The 16,775-nt window shown below is 48.8% G+C and overlaps 1 protein-coding gene across 1 annotated transcript in view; it reads left to right on the forward strand.

Moving 5' to 3' along the window:
* ttn.2 (titin, tandem duplicate 2) overlaps window positions 1-16,775 on the forward strand; it is a 229,072-nt gene that overhangs the window by 23,422 nt on the left and 188,875 nt on the right. Inside the window, 26 exon segments of the mRNA XM_037790082.1 lie at window positions 435-577; window positions 1,268-1,428; window positions 1,529-1,756; window positions 2,929-3,170; window positions 3,248-3,480; window positions 3,560-3,724; window positions 4,219-4,387; window positions 4,477-6,170; window positions 6,255-6,536; window positions 6,626-6,892; window positions 7,351-7,623; window positions 7,721-7,984; window positions 8,064-8,324; window positions 8,662-8,922; window positions 9,215-9,478; window positions 9,578-9,838; window positions 9,948-10,208; window positions 12,085-12,345; window positions 12,438-12,582; window positions 12,669-12,837; window positions 12,975-13,206; window positions 13,319-13,354; window positions 13,357-13,602; window positions 13,703-13,828; window positions 14,393-14,607; window positions 15,773-16,148. Coding sequence (XP_037646010.1) covers window positions 435-577; window positions 1,268-1,428; window positions 1,529-1,756; window positions 2,929-3,170; window positions 3,248-3,480; window positions 3,560-3,724; window positions 4,219-4,387; window positions 4,477-6,170; window positions 6,255-6,536; window positions 6,626-6,892; window positions 7,351-7,623; window positions 7,721-7,984; window positions 8,064-8,324; window positions 8,662-8,922; window positions 9,215-9,478; window positions 9,578-9,838; window positions 9,948-10,208; window positions 12,085-12,345; window positions 12,438-12,582; window positions 12,669-12,837; window positions 12,975-13,206; window positions 13,319-13,354; window positions 13,357-13,602; window positions 13,703-13,828; window positions 14,393-14,607; window positions 15,773-16,148 — 7,235 coding nt within the window.

A 16,775-nucleotide genomic window follows, 5' to 3' on the forward strand; every position in this document is an offset into this window, starting at 1 on the left:
ACCTAGATACAGATACGCACTGCTCACACCTGGAGACAGGTACACACCGCTCACACCTGTTAACACGTACACCGCTCACCACCGGATACAGGTACGCACCGCTCACACCTGTTAACACGTACACCACTCACCACCGGATACAGGTATGCACCGCTCACACCTGTTAACACGTACACCGCTCACCACCGGATACAGGTACGCACCGCTCACACCTGGATACAGGTACACACCGCTCACACCTGTTAACACGTACACCGCTCACACCTGGATACAGGTACACTGTTCAAACCTGTCTATGAATACAGGTACACTGCTCACACCTGGATACAGGTACACCGTTTGAACTCTTCTTTGTTATGGAGGCAGACTCACCTGGAGGAGGTGTGAGACTCACCTGGAGGAGGTGTGAACTCTACTGTTTTATGTCCCATCAGATATAAAGTAACCTACAAGAAGGAGACGGGAGAAGTCCGTCTGGAGATTTCCATGACGTTCGCCGATGATGCCGGAGAATACTCCGTCTACGCCAAGAACTCCCACGGAGAAGCCTCGGCCTCTGCCGGCCTGCTGGAGGAAGGTAGCGTAGCGCCGTCCTCTTCCTCTGCTCTCTGAACTGCTCTCTGGACATTAACTAAGTCCCAGTCCACAGGATGGGAGGTCTTTACTAGTACATGGTTCACTTTATTAGCTTGAACCTACCGGGGGTTATCTTTGTTTAAATTCTCTCTTTCTATCTTTTTATTCACTCTTTTATATAAATATACATTTTAAATTTATTTCATTTTGCATTTATTTTTTATTTATTTTATATTTATTTTTTAAGCGTATTTATGTATTGCATTTAAAAATAAATATTAAAATAAATAAAATATATATATATGTATAAAAAATATAAATAAATATATATGTATATATAATATATCTATTTACTTTTGTATTAATTATTTTTTTTATTCACTGTTTAATATAAATATACATTTTAAATTTATTTATTTTTGCATTAATTTTATATTTATTTTTTTAATGTATTTATGCATTTACTTATTTATGCATGATTTTCCCTTTGCATTTCATCTTTTATTTATTTCCCCAAACTTATTTATGCATTCTTTTCTTTTTACAAAAAACATTTTAAAATAAATATTAAATAAATGCAAAAATAAATTAAAAAATAAATAAATGTAAAAATAGAGACATTTAAAGAAATAGTGAAACCATTGAGGGAAGCTCTGTTGGACTCACAGTGTTTGTGCCTGTGTGTCTCCAGAGGAATATGAAGCCTACATGAAGCAACATGACGTGACGTATAAAACCGAAGTGACGACGATGACGGTGGTTCAGGAGCCGTCTGTGGTCGTGAGTCAGTACGAGCTGGACCAGAGGAGGGTGACCTCCACCGCCACCCCCATGAGCTTTGTCTCAGAAACGGTACCTTCTACCTTCTACCTCCACAGTCCTCTGAGCTCAGCATCATCTTTACTGTTAAACATTAAACATTCATAACTTGGTGTTGTGTTTTCTGCTGCAGGAGTTTCTGATTTCCTCCTTTGAGGAGCGGATCATCCAGGAGATCGAGCTGCGTATCATGAGGATCACCTACAGAGAGCTGGTGACGGAGGACGGAGAGATGATGGTCACCGTCGCCGAGGAGGAGGCGGTGCAGCCGGCCTTCGACACGCCCGTCAAAAACTACCGGATCATGGACGGGATGGGCGTCACGTTCCACTGCAAGATGGCCGGAAACCCGCTGCCAAAGGTACCGAGTTCAAAACCACAACAAATAGATGGAGTCTAGACTTTAACAAACCAACCAAAGCTGGGTTGAGTCATTATTTAGTTATTAACAGAACAATAAGATCACCCCAAACAAGTGTAAAACTTGATATGAGTTATGAGTTGAAATGAAGTTGACCAAAAAGGTGTAACCTACAATAATTTATACTTTATTGTTTTGAAAGCACCACCGGGTCAGAATTGACTTCAAAGACAACAGATGCTATAAATCTGAATAAAACACCACAGTTCAACAGAAGTAGTGATCTATTTGTATTATTTGGGGTCAATTAGATGAAATGAAGTTTGAGAACGGGTCAGATTAGACCCAAGGACAACAGGAAAGGTTAATAGACGTCAATTTATACGACATTAGAGAAGATACTTTCACTAAAGAAAGTAGGAATGCACCGATACCAGTGTCGGGTCTGATACTGTGCTCATGTACTCGCAAAACGGCACCAATACCACTTTACAGCAGCGTGAAGTTAACCTCTCGTCACCATCTTTCGGGTCCTATCGCACGCGCTCACGCTTCACCTCCCCGACGGTGCAGGTGAGACGGGGCGGTGGTGCGCCCGACCCCGCGGTGCCGGGATCCCACCTCAGCCGGCGGGGTTTTGCTTGCACCCTCTGACTCGTGCGTACGTTAGACTCCTTGGTCCGTGTTTCAAGACGGGTCGGGTGGGTTACAGACATTGCTGCAGACCCCTGGCGCCTTTTACATGGGCCGAGCCCCGCCCTGGGGGGCACGACACAGTCGTGGCGCACTGAAGACAGTCCGCCCCGGTCAACGGTCTCACCGGGAGCAGGGGGCCCCATTCCTCCCTGGCGGGGAGAGAGGGCGTTGCGAGCCCTTTGTCCACGGCCCCGGGAAGCACCTTCACCCCGAGTCTTTCCAAGCCGACCTAGAGCCGGTGGCGGCGCACCGCCTCGTATGCGGGACTCCCCAGCCTGCCGTGTGTCGCTCACACCCTCCAGCTGGCTGTTAACGAGGGTCTTTAGGCACAGAGAAGTACTCGTATCGGTACTCGGTATCAGAGAGTACCCAGATGTCAGTATTTGTACTCGGTCTGAGCTCCCTAAAGGAAAGCTTAAACACGTTTCATTGAGAAGTTATATCGGTGGATAAACTGATCCTCTGTCTTCTACCAGATTGTTTGGTACAAAGACGGCCAGCGTATCAGGGCCGGTGGCCGCTTCCAGATGGAGGTTCTTCAGGATGGACGAGCCAGCCTTCGTGTGCCCGTGGTTCTGCCAGAAGACGAGGGCGTGTACACCGCCTTCACCGCCAACATGAAGGGAAACGCCGTCAGCTCTGGGAAGCTCTACGTTGAGCCGTCCGGAGCTGTGACGCCTCAGAGATACACCCCACAGCCGGCGATGCAGAGGATCAGGTAACTGGAATAAGAAATACTGGTAAAAGTGTAGAACTGTGGACGCCAGTGTATCAACGACTCTGCTCCTTCCTCAGGTCCACATCTCCGCGTTCTCTGAGCCGCTCTCCTGGACGTTCTTCCAGCCGTTCTCCCGGACGTTCTCCGGCCCGCCGGCTGGACGAGACCGACGAGGCCCAGCTGGAAAGACTCTACAAGCCCGTGTTTGTCATGAAACCTTCATCCATAAAATGCTCCGAGGGGCAAACCGCCAGGTTCGACCTGAAGGTCGTCGGCAGGCCGATGCCCGACACGTACTGGTTCCACAACGGTGAGAGAAACGACTGATTCTAGAAACACACCGTATCTGTTGCTTCTGCCTCGTTAAACCTTTGTGTCCTCCTCCTCAGGACAACAAGTGGTTAACGACTACACCCACAAGATCGTGGTTAAAGAGGACGGTACCCAGTCCCTGATCATCGTCCCAGCCATGCCTCACGACTCTGGAGAGTGGACCGTCGTCGCTCAGAACCGAGCTGGACGGACTTCTGTCTCTGTAACTCTGACTGTTGACGGTAAGTCAGATACAGCCTTCAATAAATATATTCCTGGTGGGATGATCAGGACCAGCACCTAGGGCTGGTTATCGGTACGCGATACCTTCAAGGTATCGACCAGAATTAAATCTGCAAGCAGCTTAAAATAACAAATTTTTTCAACGTGTCTGAAAAGTGTCTCAAGTTTAACAACTTTTTGAGCATGTTAAGGCTCTCAAAAATTTATTTTAAGAATAATAATAATCCTTACAGTTTCAATAGGGTCCTCGCGGCCCGACGTTGTCGGTGCTCGGGCCCTAATAAACCAGTAACAAGTAGTTTCCAAACTTCCCCAGTCAAACGCTTCCTGCAGTCGATCCTTTTTGTACCCAGATCTCCGACACTCGGCCGACCAGTCCTGTAACTTCATCACTCAGTGACAGACTTTTCTGTTTGTAGGGCTGGTCCTCTGCGGTCCAGATAAATAATGTATTACGTTATTAAAAGCTCTTGTTGTATTTCACCGTCCACAGCTCGAGAAAGCCTGGCTCGCCCTCAGTTTATTGAGAAGCTGAGGAACATCAGTGTGAAGCAGGGCACTCTGGTTGAACTGGCTGTCAAAGCCATCGGAAACCCGCTGCCTGACATCGTCTGGCTGAAAAACAGCGACATCATCACCCCACACAAGCACCCACAGATCAAGTATGTATCTTTAATAATGAATCCTTTGACACAGGTGTGCAGAACGTCAGAGTAGTTTGTGCTGATCAATATATCTGAATGTATTTTAGGATTGAAGGAACTAAAGGAGAAGCCAAATTCCATATCCCATCGTCTGCGGGCTCAGACAGCGCCTGGTACACCGCTACAGCCATCAACAAGGCTGGCAGAGACACCACTCGCTGCAGAGTCAATGTGGAGGTGGACTTCACCGCTCCTCACACCGAGAGGAAGCTCATCATCACCAAAGGAACCTACAAAGCCAAAGAGATCGCCGCTCCCGAGCTGGAGCCCCTCCACCTGCGATACGGTCAGGAGCAGTGGGAGGAGGGCGACCTCTATGACAAAGAGAAGCAGCAGAAACCGCTGTTCAAGAAGAAGCTGACCTCTGTCCGAATGAAGCGCTTCGGTCCAGCTCATTTCGAGTGCAGACTGACCCCTATCGGTGACCCCAACATGCAGGTGGAGTGGCTGCACGACGGGAAACCCCTGGAAGCTGCTAACAGGCTGCGCATGGTCAACGAGTTTGGCTACTGCAGTCTTGACTATGAAGTTGCGTACGCTAGAGACAGCGGCGTCATCACCTGCAGAGCTACCAACAAGTTCGGCGTCGACCAGACCTCGGCCACCCTCATCGTCAAGGACGAGAAGGGTCTCGTTGAGGAATCGCAGCTTCCTGAAGGCAGGAAGGGCGTGCACCGGATGGACGAGATGGAGCGCATGGCTCACGAGGGAGGACCTGCAGGAGTCAGCGCTGACGACGAATATGAGAAGACCAAACCCGACATCGTCCTTCTTCCTGAACCAGCCAGAGTGCTGGAAGGCGACATTGCACGATTCCGCTGCAGAGTCACTGGTTATCCACTACCCAAGGTCAACTGGTACCTCAACGGACAACTCATCCGCAAAAGCAAGAGATACAGACTTCGGTATGACGGCATTTACTACCTGGAGATTGTGGACATCAAGTCCTACGATTCAGGAGAAGTCAGGGTGGTCGCAGACAATCCTCTCGGCACGACCGAGCACACTGTGAAGCTCGAGATCCAACAGAAAGAGGACTTTAGGACCGTGCTGCGTCGCGCTCCAGAACAGAAGGCTGCAGAGGCACACGACGCCGGCAGAATCGGATTCGACGTGGTGAAGGTGGACCGACCTGGCGAGACCTCGCAGGACAGGGAGGTTGTTAGGCTGCGTAAGACGCAAAGAAACATTCACGAGAAGACCTCAGAGGAGTCGGACGAACTGAAGGGCAAGTTCAAACGTAGGACGGAGGAAGGTTTCTACGAGTCCATCTCTGCCGTGGAGCTCAAGTCTCGCAGGAGGGACGACTCCTACGAGGATCTACTGAAGAAGACGAAGGAGGAACTGCTTCATCACTTGAAAGAGAAAGAAGAAGCTGAGAGGAGGAGGTTGGAGGAACAGGGCCAGATCACCATCCCCACAATCAAACCAGACAGGATCCAGCTCTCCCCCAGCATGGAAGCACCCAAGATCCTGGAACGCATCACGAGCAAGACCGTCGCACCGCTGGATGAGGTCCGCTTCCGAGTCAGAGTCGTCGGCAGACCAGAACCCGAGTGCCAGTGGTTCAAGAACGGCATTCTGGTGGAAAAGTCGGACCGCGTCTACTGGTACTGGCCTGAGGATCACGTGTGTGAACTGGTGATCAGAGACGTCACAGCAGAGGACTCCGCTAGCATCATGGTGAAAGCCATGAACGTCGCAGGGGAGGCCTCAAGCCATGCCTTCCTGCTGGTGCAAGGTAAAGCCATTTTTACACCAGATCTTTCCATCATCGTGTCCTTGTTCACGTCAAAGTCTCACTTCATATTTTCTCTTTTTGCAGCCAAGACAGCAATCAACTTCAGCCAACCCCTGGAGGACGTCAGCGCCAACGAGAAGGACACCATAATGACGTTTGAGTGTGAAACCAACGAACCCTTCATCAAAGTCAAATGGCTGAAGAACAACATGGAGATCTTCTCCGGAGACAAATACAGGATGCACTCAGACAGAAAGGTCCACTTCCTGTCTGTGCTGGTGATCGGAATGAGGGATGACGCCGAATACTCCTGTGTGGTTGTAGACGATGAGAACGTCAGGACGAGTGCCAGGCTCCACGTAGAAGGTAATCTTTACACCCAGAATCTGTCCACCTTTGGTTTTATCTGGGGGGGATTTGGTGAATAACGGTTGTTGATGTGGTTCTGTACCCAGGTGCTGCCCTGGAGCTCATTAAACCCATGGAGAACATCGAGGTGCCGGAGACCTACTCCGGAGAGTTTGAGGTCGAACTGTCCCGTGAGGACGCCGAGGGCAGCTGGTTCTTTGGAGACAAGGAGCTCTCTCCCAGCAGTAAATACACCATGTCGTCCCGCCGAGGAAGACAAACCCTGTCCGTCAAAGATGTCAGGAAAGGAGACCAGGGCAAATACACCTTCGTATGTGGAGATCTGAGGACCAGCGCCTCGCTGAAGATGAAACGTAAGCAACTTTACAGAGTAGGGAAGGATGTGGAGCTAAGTTTTCTTTTAGTCGTATTCTCAACAGGAATCTCCTCGCCAATTTATTAATACTCCTTCTGATTGAGGGGTTCTTATCTTAGTGCCTTCTGGGACTTGTAAATGATTTGTTGTTCTCAATAAAGAGAACATTAAATGAAAGGAGGCTGGGTCACAGGCGGACATCGGTCTATAAGTACGGGGTTTAACACATGTGCAGTGTAACTGAAGCTGCAGTCCTGCGTTGCGATTGGCTCAATTTCGGTGAGTGCAGGCCAGATTTTACTGCGCATGTGTTGTACCCCAAAGATATGACGCATTGGTGACCCATCCTCCTTTCCATAGGCCTTGCCGGATAAGGAAGATGATGGATGGATGTTGTGATTCAGTCATCGGTGGCTGTAGTGCGATGTCATAATTACGGTGTTTCTCTACCTTCAGTGCGCCCGGTGACCCTGATGCAGCCGCTGACCGACCTGACAGTGTGCGAGGGCGACATCGCTCAGCTGGAGGTCAGGTTCTCCCAGGAGAACGTCGAGGGAACCTGGATGAAGAGCGGCCAGGCCATCTCCGCCTCGGACCGCGTCCACATCGTGATTGACAAGCAGGTTCACAAGCTGCTGGTGGAGAACGTCAGCAGAGAGGACGCCGCTTCCTACTCCTTCGTGGTTCCCGCCCAAGACATCTCCACCTCGGGCAAACTCAGCGTTCAGAGTAAGAGTCCGAATCAGTATCAGATCTGAGTGATGCCTGACGTCAACAACCACTAGAACACACTGAACTCGTCCATCTCTGTTGTCTTTCCTTCCAGCTATTGACATTGTGGTGCCGCTGAAGGACGTGTCCTCCATTGAGGGCACCAAGGCCGTTCTAGAGGCCAAGATCTCCGCTCAGGACGTCATCTCCGTCAAATGGTACCACAACGACAAACTGCTGATGCCCAGCGACCGAATACAGATGGTTGCGAAGGGCGCCAAGCAGCGCCTGGTGTTCACCCGGACCTACGCTTCTGATGAAGGACGCTACAAACTGGTGGTCGGCAAGGTCGACACCAGCTGCAGCCTGACTGTCGAACGTAAGATTTTATTTTCCCATCATCCTCTTCTCAGGTCCTGGTTCCAGTCCGTGTTCTAACCAGGTTGTTGTTCTCACAGAGGTCCACATCGTGAAGCACATGGAGGACAAAGTGTGCTCAGAGTCCCAGAACGTCACCTTTAACGTCGAAGTTTCTCACCCCGGCATCGCCCCGGTCTGGACGTTCAGGAACCAGCAGCTCAAACCTGGACCCAAATACAAGCTGGAGTCCAAAGGCACGGCTCACTCTCTGACGGTCATCGACGCCATGAAGGACGAGGAGGGCCAGTACACGTTCCACGCCGGCGAAAAGACATCCAGTGCCAAGCTCACCGTCTCTGGTACGAATAAATGACTCTCAAGAACCGTCACGATAGAGCAGTCCAATAAAGGTTACAGCAGGGTGACACAGTGTTTACAGGAGTGGTTCTCAACCAGGGGTCCAGGGACCCCCAGTGGTCCTTGAGGGAGTTCCAGGGGATCCCCAGAAAAATAAGCAATAGCTTATTTTCACTATTTAATTCACTACATATGTCAAATTACAATGAAGCCTAGAAAATCTTCAGTTTTCTATCCCCAAAAGGGGCGTGGCCTTGACTTTTAGTGGAATACCTGTATGTGGCGCTGCCCTGTTGCCCCAGAATCCTAAAACTAACCGTGTCTCTGTGCCGCCATCAGGTGGCGCCATCACAAGGCCCCTGCAGGATGTGACGGTGGCGGAGTCTCAGACCGCCCTGTTGGAGTGCAAAGTCGCCAACGCTAACGCCGAGGGCAGGTGGCTGAAGGAGGGTCAGTACGTGAACTTCAGTGAGAACGTGGTGAGCGAGGTGGACGGCGCCGTCAGACGCCTCGTCATCGTCATCACCAGACCGCAGGACGTCGGAGAGTACACCTACCAGGTGGCCAACTCCAAGACCACTGCCAACCTCCGGGTGGAGGGTACGTTTAACGGATCTCTGTCTTTCTTTCAAAATGTCATCAGTGCACCTGCGCAAAAACGACTTGGTTAGGTTTAAAATAAGTATGTTTGTTAACGTACTATACTAACGTACTTACGTGAGCTACGTAAGAAAAGTCAACGTTGACCTTTGGTTCTATATATATACGTATATATATATATATATATATATATACGTATACATATAGAACAGCCCGGTTGGCGAGAGTTTAAACATCTCCGTATGTTGTTTCTTGGATGTTATTTCACCGAGTCGTGTTTCTCCGTCTCCAGCGGTGAAGATCAAGAAGACTCTGAGGAACCAGACGGTGACGGAGACCCAGGAGGCGGTGTTCACGCTGGAGCTCACCCACCTGGACGTGAAGGGATCCCAGTGGATCAAGAACGGCGTGGAGCTGCAGAACAGCGACAAGTACGAGATCACGTCCGACGGCACGGTGCACATGCTGAAGGTGAAGAACTGCAACACGCAAGACGAGTCCGTCTATTCCTTCAAATTGGGCAAACTGTCGGCCAACGCCAGGCTCACCGTGGAGAGTGAGTACCACTGATTTACTACCCATAATGCACCATTACACATCCATCCAGTACCTCCATCTAGGATCTAAACATTCACATTCCTTCTTGTTTCTGCAGCGATCAAAATCGTGAAGAAGATCAAGGACGTGACGTCGCTGTTGGACGGAACCGCCTCCTTCGAGATGAGCCTGTCACATGACGACATCCCCGTCAGGTGGATGTTTAAAGGCTCAGAGCTCAAGTCCAGCGACAAGTGTAAGATCCTGTCAGAGCGCAAAGCTCACAAGCTGGTGCTGCAGAACGTAGACAGCAACAACGCCGGGGAGTACAGCGCCGTGGTCGGACACCTGCAGTGCAGCGCCGTGCTCACCGTGGAGGGTACGCCGCGTCCGATTCATCATCATCATATTAACAATAATAATACTGATTGGACGTTGAGACGCTGACTCTAACATCTGGTGTAACTCTGGTGTTGTTTCTCCTGCAGCCCTGCGAGTCACCAAACCCCTGAAGAGCGTCCAGCTCCCGGAGACCCAGGTGGCCACGTTCGAGTGTGAGGTTTCTCACTTCAACGTGCCGTCCACCTGGCTGAAGAACGGCGTGGAGATCGAGATGAGCGAGAAGTTCAGGATCGTGGTTCAGGGGAAACTCCACCAGCTGAAGATCATGAACACCAGCAGGGACGACTCTGCAGAGTACACCTTCGTCTGCGGCAACGACCGCGTGTCCGCCACGCTCACCGTTAATCGTAAGATCACCGTTAACTAAGATCACTGTTAACCGTAAGATCACTGTTAACTAAGATCACTGTTAACTAAGATCACTGTTAACCGTAAGATCACCGTTAACTAAGATCACCGTTAACTAAGATCACCGTTAACTAAGATCACCGTTAATCGTAAGATCACCGTTAACTAAGATCACTGTTAACCGTAAGATCACTGTTAACTAAGATCACTGTTAACTAAGATCACTGTTAACCGTAAGATCACCGTTAACTAAGATCCCCGTTAACTAAGATCACCGTTAACCGTAAGATCACCGTTAACTAAGATCACCGTTAACTAAGATCACTGTTAACTAAGATCCCTGTTAACTAAGATCACCGTTAACCGTAAGATCACCGTTAACTAAGATCACCGTTAACCGTAAGATCCCCGTTAACTAAGATCACCGTTAATCGTAAGATCACCGTTAACTAAGATCACCGTTAACCGTAAGATCACTGTTAACTAAGATCACTGTTAACTAAGATCACTGTTAACCGTAAGATCACCGTTAACTAAGATCACCGTTAACTAAGATCCCCGTTAACTAAGATCACCGTTATCTAAGATCACCGTTAACTAAGATCACCGTTATCTAAGATCACCGTTATCTAAGATCACCGTTAAATAAGATCACCGTTAACCGTAAGATCACCGTTAACTAAGATCACCGTTAACCGTAAGATCCCCGTTAACTAAGATCACCGTTAATCGTAAGATCACCGTTAACTAAGATCACCGTTAACCGTAAGATCACTGTTAACTAAGATCACTGTTAACCGTAAGATCACCGTTAACCGTAAGATCACCGTTAACTAAGATCACCGTTAACTAAGATCCCCGTTAACTAAGATCACCGCTAACTAAGATCACCGTTAACTAAGATCACCGTTAACTAAGATCACCGTTAACCGTAAGATCACCATTAACCGTAAGATCCCCGTTAACTAAGATCCCTGTTAACTAAGATCACCGTTAACTAAGATCATTGTTAACCGTAAGATCACCGTTAACTAAGATCACTGTTGACTAAGATCACTGTTGACTAAGATCACAATTAACCAAAATCACCGTTAACCAAGATCACCGTTATCTAAGATCACCGTTATCTAAGATCACCATTAACTAAGATCACCGTTAACCGTAAGATCACGTTAACTAAGATCACCGTTATCTAAGATCACCGTTAACTAAGATCACCGTTAACTAAGATCACCATTAACTAAGATCACCGTTAAATAAGATCACCGTTAACTAAGATCACCGTTAACTAAGATCACCGTTATCTAAGATCACCATTAACTAAGATCACCGTTAACTAAGATCACCGTTAACTAAGATCACCGTTAATCGTACCGTGAATCATTTCACCACATTTAATTAAACGTGTGACACTTTTTATAAAATAACAAATCAGACGTTTAAAAGATCGACCCAAAATAATCCAGTAAATATGATTATTGATTCTGATTATTGGAGCCCCTTCGTCTCTCTCTGTCCCCCATGTCCACTCCGTCCCTCCATGTCCACTCTGTCTTCTGTCTAACGAAGGCAAAAATAAAAACAAATACTAAAGTTGTAATAATGCACAATCTGTATTTAGTTTTTTATTATCCTGTATTATTATCCACAGACCTGAAAGCTTTAACCGCCGGTGTGAAACAGTGGTTAAAGAATATTGAACTTGTTAATGTGAACTCTTAAAGGAGGATTCTTCCTCCGTTCAGAATAGTAAATTATACTACGATATCCTGCTCAATGCAGAGTTCTCCTGTTTAATTAAAAGTATAATGAAGCTAAAATGGACCTTAAGAAGTGATCTTCATAATAAGATGTTTGTAACGTGTCCTCCTGCAGCTGTCCTCATCACGTCCATGCTGAAGGACCTGAACGCTCAGGAGAGAGACACCATCACCTTCGAGGTCACCGTCAACTACGAGGGCGTCACCTACAAGTGGCTGAAGAACGGCGTGGAGGTGAAGTCATCGGACCGCTGCCAGGTCCGCAGCCGGCAGCTCACGCACTCGCTCACCATCCGCAACGTCCACTTCGGGGACGGGGGAGAGTACCAGTTCGTGTCCGGTTCCGCCGCCAGCGCCGCCAACCTGTTCGTGGAAGGTAACGGGGACGCCGTGCACGTTTACTGTCAACGACATGCCGAAACCTTTAGACTGCAGATTCATGAACGTTGTTGTTGTTGTTGTTTTCAGCTCGTCTGATCGAGTTCACCAAGAAGATTAAAGACATCAAGATCACAGAGAAGAAGAAGGCCATCTTTGAGTGTGAGATCTCTGAGCCCAACGTCCAGGTGATGTGGATGAAGGACGGCCAGGAGCTGGACATGACCGAGGATCGGTAGGAAACGTTTATTAACTCCTGATAACTAACTGTTTTTAAAAAGGTCGAATCTGAGCCGTCGTTGTTGTCCGTGTTGTGTTCAGGTTCGTCGTGACAGCAGAGAAGTACGTCCACCGTCTGATGATCCAGACGGTTCGTATGTCCGATGCCGGAGAGTATTCGGTGGTGGCCGGATCCAGCGTCTCCAAGGCCCAGCTGACCGTGGAGGGCCGCGACATCCGGATCTCTGAACCTGCCGATCGTGAAATCACGGTGAGACGTTTATTTGAATCAGTATTTCTATCAGTATATTCCTAGTGTAGTTAATGAGGGGAGTGGTACGGTAGCACACGGTTCCATTTGTGGCTCATTCCGGCTAAGTAACAGGATGATTTCTTCTTCTGTGGTAGGTTCTGGAGAAACACAGGGCGACCTTCGAGTTCGAGGTGAACGAGGACGACGTGGAGGGCCGCTGGCTGAGGAACGGCGTGGAGATCCAGTTCTCGGTGGAGGAGCGGTTCAACTACGTCACCATCAGGAAGCTGCACCGCCTCACCATCTCCGAGACGTACCGGAGCGACGCCGGCGAGTACACCTTCATCGCCGGCAAGAACAGGAGCACCATGACGCTCCGTGTCAACAGTGAGTCCAGCAGGACACGTCGACTCGCTCGCTCCTGAAGGTCACATGGTTGTTGATGTGTTGAATTGTCGTTCCTCACCGGTTCTCTCTTTGTGTTTCCTGTCCGGTTCAGTCCCGGAGCCTCCTCAGATCCTCCGCCACATGGAGCCCAGTCGGTGGAGGCCGGTAAACCCGCTCGCTTCTCTGTGCAGGTGAGCGGCGTTCCTCAGCCTCAGGTGTTCTGGTACAAAAACTCCCAGGCGCTGTCGCCGGGCTTCAAGTGCAAGTTCCTCCACGACGGCAACGAGCACTCGCTGCTGCTGATCGAGGTGTTCCCCGAGGACGCCGCCGTCTACCACTGCGAGGCCAAGAACGACTACGGCACCGCCACGAGCACCGCGTCGCTCAATGTGGAAGGTAAGACGGGATGTTAGATACACCTGTGAAACACAGACCGACGTGAAAATCTGGACGTGTACAGATGCAGGTGTGTTGTGTTGTGTTGTGTGCGTTGTAGTGTCGGAGGTGGTGTCTCCAGACTCGGCTGCTACCGTCGCTCCTCCTGTCGTCATCTCGCCCATCGCCAGCACCTCCACCCGCGAGGGAGAACCGGCTCGCTTCCAGTGCAGAGTCCGCGGAGACGGTAAGAAAACGATTCTGTGTCTGTTGTGTGTCTTTATAGTGAGTTTCATATAGTTGTTTGTCCGTCTGGTTCAGTCTCACGGCTCTCATAGCCTCGACACACCAGACAGACCCGGTTAGAGACCAGCTGGTGAACATAGTGGAGCATTTAGCAGCTAAAGAGACGGATATTTCCCTCAGGAGTCGGTGGAGACCAAAAACGGAGCTAAAAGGAGTTGGACAACAAAACGGAGCTAAAAGAAGACCGTCCACTAACTTTATCTTCATCCGTTCAACAACTGGCATCCTCTAAAGCAGAGCGCTGCATTACTCACGGTTCCTCTTAAAGTACCACTACTAATAAAACGGGGTATCGCGATACCTTTCTACTATCGGTTCACCGTGTGACAGTACTCGACACAAAAATTTCCCCCACAAGTGAATCAATCGATTCGATAGGAATGAACTGATTTCACAGTGAAATGTTGTTGTTTTTAAATGCTGGTGTGAGCGGACCATTAGAGGACATGTTCATCACTGAGTCCAGCCCGCCGCCGCCACACTAACGTCCCTGTCCTCTGTCCAGATGTGAAGATTAGCTGGTTCCACATCGAGAAGGAGATCAAGCAGTCCGACTTCTTCAGGATGTCTCAGTTTGACGACAGCTGTCAGCTGGAGATCTCCAGGGTTTACCCTGAGGACGAGGGCGAGTACACCTGCGTGGCCACCAACAACGCCGGCAGAGTCTCCTGCTCCGCTACTCTCACCCTGGACGGTAAGTTCATCACCAACAAACCGACTGTAACGGTGAATAACAGCCGTCATGGGTCATCTTGATCTCCAGATCATCACCCACTGAAGGGTCTCACCTGGAGACAACGAACGCTGCTCACATCTCATTTATTAAGACTGTTAATCTGAGATTAACTATCAGAGTCGTGGTCGGGGCCGTAGATTCTAACTTACTGATATTTATATATATATAAAATCATCACAGATTAACAGTGTTGTTAAATATACATGAGCAGCCTATAAACTACTTATCAGCCATGACCACTGTTGGTTTCCATAGTGACCGCTGTTGGTTTCCATAGTGACCGCTGTTGGTTTCCATAGTGACTACTGTTGGTTTCCATAGTGACTACTGTTGGTTTCCATAGTGACCACTGTTAGTTTCCATAGTAACCGCTGTTGGTTTCCATAGTGACCGCTGTCATAGTGTTGACAGACAGACTGGTGACAAATAAAAGAAAAGCCTGAATAAATGAGTGAAAGCAGATGTTTCCATCCAGGTCATATATTATATATTATATCACAGTAACTGATGGATGTTCATGTCAGACGTCTTTATTTAGGTTCTTACTGTGATCTGTCACCACGTGTAGATGTTTTGTTGTGGTGGAGTTCTGACACCAGAACCTCAACCAGTCCTCCCAGTGAGCACCAGTTCAGTGGTTTGAAGGTGAAACGACTCAAAGAAGCTGAATCTGGTAGAACAGCATTTTGAAGTTAAGTCCTCACAACGTGTAGAGTCGGCATATTTTCACATCAAACTCTGTGAAATCAGAGTTTATTTAGACCAAACCAGAGTTGGTGATTGTTGGAAAGCCTAACGACGACCGGAGAGGGGGGCAATCGTACTTGGGCACGGTACGGATCAATCGTACCTGATGTGAAAACGCCCTTAGAGTCTCTCTGTGGTTGTTTTATGTCTTTTATAGGGCTGTTAAAGTTAACGCCACTAACTTCTTCAACGCCTAAATGCAACTTGTGATTTCTAGGTTTTAGTGGGCTCAGTTTTAAAGCTAAAAAAAGTAGTTTCAGGCATTTGAACAGTTTGGTAGTTTAGTCTGACAGTTTCTTGGTCTCAAACTGGAAACCACCCAAACTGTGCTGACTGGGATGAACATACGTGACATAAAGCACATGCAGTGAATGAACACGCTTCCTTTCAGGGCTCAAACAGAGCGCCGAGCGGCCCGCTGAGTCTCAGCAGCCCATCTCCACCAGCCTCACCAGCATCAAGAAACCTTCCATCGGCCAAAAGCCCGTTTTCATCCAGCCCATCGAGAGCTGCACGGTGCCACACGGGGAGGTGGCGCGCTTTCACGCGTGCGTGTCCGGCACGCCGAAGCCTGATATCAGCTGGTTCCACAACCGCCAGCCGGTCCGGCCCACCAAGAACGTGGTGTTCCACTACGACGAGGTGTCCAGCACCGCCATGCTCATCATAGTCGATGCTTTCTCCGAGCATGCGGGGCAGTACACCTGCAGGGCCGCCAATACCGCCGGAGAGGCCGCGTGCTCGGCCACCCTCGCCGTAACCAAAGAAGAAGAAGAAGGTAACGTCTGGACCCGTCGGCTGAAATAAACCCTCCTCTTCATGCGACATTAATTCACCCTCCAGTTCCTCCTTATCGTCTCCAGATAAACTCTTATCGCCTGATGTCCTGATCTTTAATCTTTGTCTCTCCTAACTCCTTGTTATCTGAACCTCCGTTAATCTCTGATGGATACATGTGGTGATATATTTCTTTATTTCGGGACGTCCTTCCTCCAGAGTTCACTAACCTCACAGTTCCACAAAGATGCACCAAGTGTGTTTGAATCCTGAGATTATCACCTTCCTCATCACTCCCCAAAGGAACAAACTCCTTCCTCCTCCTCCTCCTCACATGTATAACCTCCTCCGTCGTACTCCACCCTGCAGGGAAACCAAACCCTTCCTGTGTCTGATTCCTGTTCTGTAATGTCTGTGTTGCTGTCCTTCACCTTGTTTCTTACAGATGTGCGTTTGCATTGTTTGATTCTCAACATGTGTCAACAAAGCATGAAAATACAAACCTGCTGTAGCGACCAGTTTAATGCAACAAGAGAAGAAGTTACAGAAGAACAACCTCAACCTTCTTCTTCTTTTATGAGCCAGAACATTCATTCTTGATCTTGGAAATAGTCCTTCAGCAAAATAA

Source organism: Sebastes umbrosus, chromosome 13, assembly GCF_015220745.1.
Source record: "Sebastes umbrosus isolate fSebUmb1 chromosome 13, fSebUmb1.pri, whole genome shotgun sequence".
Taxonomy (NCBI): domain Eukaryota; kingdom Metazoa; phylum Chordata; class Actinopteri; order Perciformes; family Sebastidae; genus Sebastes; species Sebastes umbrosus.